The 7,021-nt window shown below is 41.2% G+C and overlaps 1 protein-coding gene across 1 annotated transcript; it reads left to right on the forward strand.

The window, feature by feature from the left end:
* Positions 1-1,789: 1,789 nt before the first annotated feature.
* LOC134615921 (transcription termination factor 2, mitochondrial-like) lies at positions 1,790-6,665 on the forward strand. Its single transcript, XM_063460602.1, has 2 exons — positions 1,790-1,866; positions 2,975-6,665. Exon 2 carries the CDS (start codon positions 2,995-2,997, stop codon positions 4,132-4,134), a length of 1,140 nt encoding a protein of 379 aa, XP_063316672.1. The 5' UTR covers positions 1,790-1,866; positions 2,975-2,994; the 3' UTR covers positions 4,135-6,665.
* The last annotated feature ends 356 nt before the right edge of the window (positions 6,666-7,021 follow it).

Consider the following 7,021-nt stretch of genomic DNA (forward strand, 5'->3'; position numbering starts at 1 on the left):
CTTGCCACTACTTCCCAGAATCCTTTGCGGTTTTACCCCTGAATGACGTCACATTTTCAATCTCTATCAACCTGGGTCATACCGAGTTTAAAGCTGCTACCACAGCAAGATTTGATCGGTTAAGAGAGAGAGAGCGATATCAAAACAGCCACGAAAAGTCCCGCATATATTTGCCCAAGTGTTGTATTGAAGCAATCAAGTGATGAATAACTGTTTCCCAGTATGTTGTTTGCAATGTTTTTTTTTTGTTGCATTGTTGATTTGTTTTTCACCGAAGCAGCTAATAAAGCACAATGGAATACAATTTTGCCTCTTTCTTGTAAGATTCTATAATAGAATGAAACAATAATGCCAGTTATAAATACAGACAATAAGTTGAATGAATTACGAAACACTTATTTTATTTCTATTAGATCTGAAAATGTTGTGTAATACTACAACCTGAAACGACAAATAGATTGCGTTGGCCTGTACAGGAGATAAAGGAAAAACTGTAACAACAGCTGTGAAATGGAATAGTCCAAATCACCAAAGTAAACTGGACCTGGGCTTGTTGCAGGGATCTGAAGTTACTAAACATTTTGTGAGTGTATGCACTCACACTTAGGACCATATAATAATAAATATGTGCGTGATGAAAGTTGGGCAGCACGCTAACGTCCTTACTCCACTCTGTATGCTCGTATGGGTCTGACCCTTTCACTCCTTTGATTTTTATCCTCGTACTTTTTTTTTGCCTTTTCGTCAAGTCTGTCTTTGTACGGACGTGCCGTGCTCTCCGTCGTTTTGTACATAACTGTTTTTGGGGCAAATAAAATGCAAGTAGGGATTAAAACCACAGAATTACCAAGACAGACCAAGACCACGTAAAAGTAGTCTCGAGACCAAGACCGGTCTTGAGACATCCAACTCTACATTTTGAATCTTAAATATGACTCTGACTGTCCAACTGCTGTTTTAGAACTAAAGAACCCTCTTGGATGAGAAGTAAAACGTCTTCAAGAACCTAAGTCATGTTGCCTTCTTTTCAAAACACTGAAAACCCACATGGGCATGAAGCAGGTAAACCTTCACCTGTCTACCCTGGATTCACAGTGACCTCTTGTGGTTAAAATAATGCAGTACAGTTAAATGAGCCCAAGAAGATTTTCTTGTAAGATTCACAGACCTCTGTTGAGGTAATACTGTATGGAAGCAGATTAACAGATTCAGAAATTATAACAAAACGGAAAAATATATATTCTTGGTATAAACGTGCAGATCACCCTAACCCTAACAAAATGATTACAGACTTATGGCTGACTTTTTTGTTTTTTGCCAGCTTAATAGTTAGATTTTAAGGATATACAGCTCCACTTTATCTAAGTGTGTGTATAATAAAGGTACACACACACACACACACCTATCATGGCAGTGAATGTACAGCCTGGGTCTGCAGATTCCCATTTAATGTATATATGCGCGCACACACACACACACACACACACACACACATATTATATGTTAATATATTATTTTAAATTATATATAAAATAAAAAATTCGAGTCACTCTTACATATATGAAATGTTTTGATAGTTACACGATTTTATTTTCAAACAAGCTTCCATAGTTTTCTGTTTTAGTTTCTGTAAAATGTTTTCAGCTTATCTTTTTTGTTTTATCCTGTCTTGTGAGTTTGAAACACGACTAGTCAGAAGAAGGAAAAACACCTGTAGTACATTTCCACTCTTGCTATAGGCTGCAGGCAGTCACGTGTCTCCCATGCGTCAAGCCCTGTGACTCCGCCCAACGGCTGCTGTGCTGTTATGAAAGCAGAGCAGTGGGTGTGACGAGCGGGGTTTTGCGGCTACAGACTCACAAACGGGTAAATTAACTCGTCTTTTTCTTCGTTTTTATGTAAAGAACAGCTCACTACGGGCTCTGTAGCATCTGTATTCAGATCTGCCGGCGCTTTGTGTCCGTGTGCAGTCGTGGCAGGCTGTGATCCGTCGGCAGTCCATACTGTTTAATACATAACACAACACGCAGCATCACGTGTGCACGGCAGCAGTCGGGACAATACCGTGCCCTGGAGGGTTTATGCAACTTTATACAATAGTTTCCGTGTCATGTTGCATAAATACACAAAGGTGGATTTATATGTGTTTTTAAATTAAATGTTGTTTGTTTGGGATTTTTAATGTGTTTTTGAGTTTAACCATATTTCAGTGGTTTTTAAGTAATTATTTTCATGCAAAATGTGTTCTGTCCCCATAAGGTCACAAGGCGAAACACGTGGGGTGAAGTTCTTTTTTTTCTTTTTCTTTTGTTTAAATTAAAAATACCAAAAAGTGTCCAGGTTGAGCCTCCTAATTATAAATATTTGCTGGTTTTCATAGTCATCATTGATGGTAAGTTACATATTTTGTATGGCGATACTGTTTCGATACAGGGACACAGAGGGCAAATAACTGCTGAATATAAATGTCTGTTTCTGTCATTGTGGACAGCAACAGATATGAGATTTTTGACCATGTGTCTCAGTTCCGATGTCCAGAAACAGACTGTATGTTATTGCCAACCTGACCACATTCAAGCGCAGACTGATATCAGACTGATTGGATATTGGATAACGGAAATACTTACAAAGTTTAACTTTTGTTATCTGCAGTTGATTAAATGTGATATAGCTGACTAAGCATATCACAAAATATTACTATAATATCATATTGTGCAGTGTCTGGTGATTCTCAATGTAATATTTGTGATGAAAAAGTCAGCATAGGATCAAGAAAGTTGTTGCTATTATTTTTCAGTATTTTCAGAGCAAGCGAGTTAACTGTGAATGAGGAAAATCACCTGATTGCCAGCTGGCAGCTGACAATATGAATCAAACGCTGCAAATCCTCTGTATTGCATCATGGAGCACATCTTTCATCTCGGTGTGTAAAAATTTAAACTTTTTTGTGCTTTTACTCATTTGTTCTGCACAGATCCACTACACTCATCAGCAATGCTTCGCATCACCTCTGCCACCCTGTACACCTGCTCACAGAGGGTGAGGCTGCTCCTACCTCCTTCAGCGTCCACCTCCACTGAGACCTCTCCCAGCAAAAGAGTGGAAAACCAGCGCACAGTTGACTCCCTTTATGAGCTTTCAGTGGACATTCGAAAGGTCCGCAAGTTCAGAGGCTGGGTTCTGTCTGAGAGCTCTGCGTATGTCTCTGAGACTGCTGACCTGCTGAGAGACATGGGTGCAGACACAACGGCTATCGCCCACATCCTGGAAACTCACCCAGAGGCTATCCTGTGTCGCCCAGAGGACGTCGCCACGCAGCGAGACCTCTGGTTGTCTGTCTGCCCCAGCAAACGTCAGTTGATGAACATCATTGAAAAGTTCCCAGCCTCCTTTTTTACACTTACTCACCACGGTAACCAGCGGGCCAACATCCTGTACCTCCAGAACCTTCGCCTTAGCAAGAGGATCATCAGCAAGCTGATGGCCAGTGCCCCGCAGAGCTTCAGTCAGCCTGTGGAGCGCAACCAGGAGGTCATCCACACGCTGAGGGAGATCTACCTCGACCTGGGTGGAGAGGAGAGTAACCTACGTGTCTGGCTGCAGAAGCTTCTCAGCCAGAACCCTTACATTCTGCTGCGACCAGCCGAGGCCTGGAGGGACAGTCTGGGCTTCCTGAGGGAGAAGGGGTTCACCACAGAGGAGCTCCTCAGCCTGGTTTCCAGCCTCAGAGCCTCCATTGCAGAGCTGAAGCCTGAGGACATGCAACGGGCGATGGACTACATTGAAGCGGCTCTCTGCTGCTCTAAAGACGAACTTAAGCAAGTAGTGATCCGCTGCCCTGCCATCTTGTACTACTCCTTGCCCACCTTATTGGGGCGGTTTCAGGGGCTGATGGACGCGGGAGTGACGATGGATCAGGTGAAGGAGTCTCCAAATGTACTCGAGCTCACCACGCAGATCGTGCTGTATCGTATCCAGAAACTAGCCTCCTACGGATACGAAATTCGCTCCGGCAGCCTGGACGTTATTGTGGGAACAAAGAAGGACTTTGAGGCGAGTTATGGCAAGCTGCAGCTCAGGCAGCAGAGGCCGCTCTTCAACCCTGTGGCTCCTCTGAAATCTGCTGAGGATTGAGTGTCGGTGCGCACCTTGTTATGAAATGTGGTTTACTGCTTCAGCTTTGTGCAAGGAAAATAAGAAAAGCCAGGTAAATTAAAATCCCACAAAAGGCTGAAGACTGTTCAGGAAATATGACACTATCTGTAAAAGTTTCCAGTTTGGGAAGTGCCTTTCATAAGACGAGTGTGTAAGCACTGAATTGTGTAAAGTGTGCAAAAATGCTGTCTGTTGTGTGTGTGAAACTGCTACTTTTCTTCTCTGAGAGAAGACTTAAACTGCAGCACAGAGTCTGTATGGTTTTTAACCCTCAGCTGTAAAAGGCTGATGGGGTGTTGTCGTCACCCAGCCTGGTGGCGTGGAAACGCAAGTTTGTGAATGTGATAACTCAAGAACGAGGCCAAGTAGGAGCTTCAAATTGATACCATAGGTGTATCTATAAAGTCTATTCAGTGGCCTCAAGGTTAGAGGTCAAATTTTCTGAAAATCTTGTGAATGCAATAACTTGAGAACAAGGCGATGTAGGATTTTGAAATAGATATCACAGGTGTGTCTCCTTTGGAGGATGTGTGTGATAGGTGGTGTAGTAGTTAAGTACGGTGACAGATTCTTTGCCTTAACAGAAGTCCATTCATTTTTTTTTGTTACCTCTGGCCAAACAAAACTATTTAATGCATGAAAAAATAAATTATTTAAAAAGTGTTTTTACTATTTTGGTGATTTTTGTTTTGTTTTGTTTTGTTTTTTTGCTCTTTTGAGGGTAGGCCAAGACTTCTTTTTTTTTCTTTCTTTAATTGTTCATTGATAATGAAGCACAGGCCGTGGCATGCAGGCCTACCAGATACCGCTGGTATCGTTTGACAACCAGTGGAAAAAGAAAGGGAGGGTGGGACATGTAAGTGAGGATAAAAGGTTGTTTGGGAAATCAAGCATTTTTGTCGTGGCTGTAAGGAGAGTGGTCAGGATGTGGTCCACCTTGTGATATTCGGATAAATTACCTTCAAGATTAAAACAGCATTAGATGGACATTGAAGCCAACATCAGATGGCCTTTAACCTGCCAGCTCACTAATACAAAGTCCACAGTGGTTGCACTGATATGCACCAGTGTGAGTGTAGAGGAAGTGTATTCACCTCTACTTTCCTGCTGTGAGATTACACTTATGCCCTATGCAGTGTCTGGGCCGCGGGTTCAGTAGGTCAGACTTTTACTGGCTACCAAATGAAGCCACTTGAATGGCTTTATACACTCCTACTTATGACATAAATCTAATACCGTACCTGTAGTGAGAACATTGACGAAGTACACTCACTGGCCACTTTATTGGGTACCCCCCCCCCCAAAAAAAAAAAAAAAAAAAACCCAACAGCAGCCATCATGTCTTGTTGATGCCAGAGGTAGGAGAGAATGAGCAAACTGCAGCAGAAGAGCATCTCTGTATGCATAACACACTGAACCTTGAAGCAGATGCGCCACAGCTGCAGAACACCACACCTGGTGCTACTCAACATGGGACTGAGGCTTGGAGAACTGGACAATAGAAGATTGAAAAAACACTGCCTGGTCTGACAGCATGAAAGCATGGATCTAACTAGACCTCTAAAAATAACTATATTAATAGTAGTAATAACATATTTTAATATTATTTTCTGCCATTACCTTCAATTATTAACTTGTCTGTTGACAACAGTACACAATAGAATGAAAACAGGTTTTATGTCCAGTGTTGTCGATGTCATGATGTTACAGTGTACTCACAGCAGGCTTGTGACTTATAAAGTGTCAAGTGCTTAATTTTATTTGTTCTCTAAATAACATCAAAAACATTACCTAATGTAGCCTAAATCGCTAGAAATTATTAGCTAATTTTGACCCTCTCATCCACTAGTCTGCTGGGATCTCATGAGTTGCCAGCCAAGGAGCTGATGTACTTTATTATTTTCGTTTATTAAAAATTTGTTCCTTTTCTCGTTGAATTGGGCTTCAGTGTTTGTTTACAGTACAGCTTGTGGTGGCAGATTTCTTTTCTCATGTATTAATCACATGTTTTAACCATATCACTTTAGTATAGTAAGAGCACTCCTGTCACCAGTTTGTATGCATGTGGAATGTGATCACAAGTGGGGCCCAAGTTTTATTGCACCTTCACAGCAGACTCATTTTCCTCTTGAGGGCTCTGGACATCCTGTTGTAAAGGAGGTGACGGTTGGTCGGAGTTTTCTTAGACTGAACAGTTAAGGATCTGCTAATAATCGATCTGCTGTGGAATGTTCTTTGTTTAAGAGTGTCTGTGTCTGCGTATATAAGATGTAAGGGCGGTGGCCACAATTCAGAGATGGTCCTAGGACCTGGAGAATTTCTGATGTCGGTTGAGAAATAATATTACTAATCTTTTTCTTTTTATTCTCCTAATTCTAGTGAGTTGACTCATGGGAGAGACCATGTGTCAAACAGGAGGGATTCCAGGTTTAACATGAAAACAATGTTTTCTATGATTTTACTGTTATTTGTGTGATTAATAGTTAATGTATTCAGGTATTAAACCTCTACAGGTGGTACATCCATGTTCACGTAAAGTTTTTATTTATTTATTTATTTATTTATTTATTTTTTGTCTGTCCCATTTGGTTCTTTAGCCATCAGAATTGTTGTCTGAAGACCAACAAGGATACCAAATGGATTTATTTTGCCAAATGGATCATCATGGCATTGCCGTATTGGTCCATTTGATCAACCTTTGTTGTTATTATTTATTTTATTTTCAGTTGTTACAGATGGGACAGACATTACTGGGGGATAGGAAAGGGAGAAAGAAAGAGAGGAAGGAAAAGAAAAACAGAAGGGAAAAGGGACAGTGAGAAAGGGCACTTACAAAGACAAAGAGAAAAAAAAATCTCCTGGATCA

Source organism: Pelmatolapia mariae, linkage group LG17 (genome assembly GCF_036321145.2).
Source record: "Pelmatolapia mariae isolate MD_Pm_ZW linkage group LG17, Pm_UMD_F_2, whole genome shotgun sequence".
Classification (NCBI taxonomy): domain Eukaryota; kingdom Metazoa; phylum Chordata; class Actinopteri; order Cichliformes; family Cichlidae; genus Pelmatolapia; species Pelmatolapia mariae.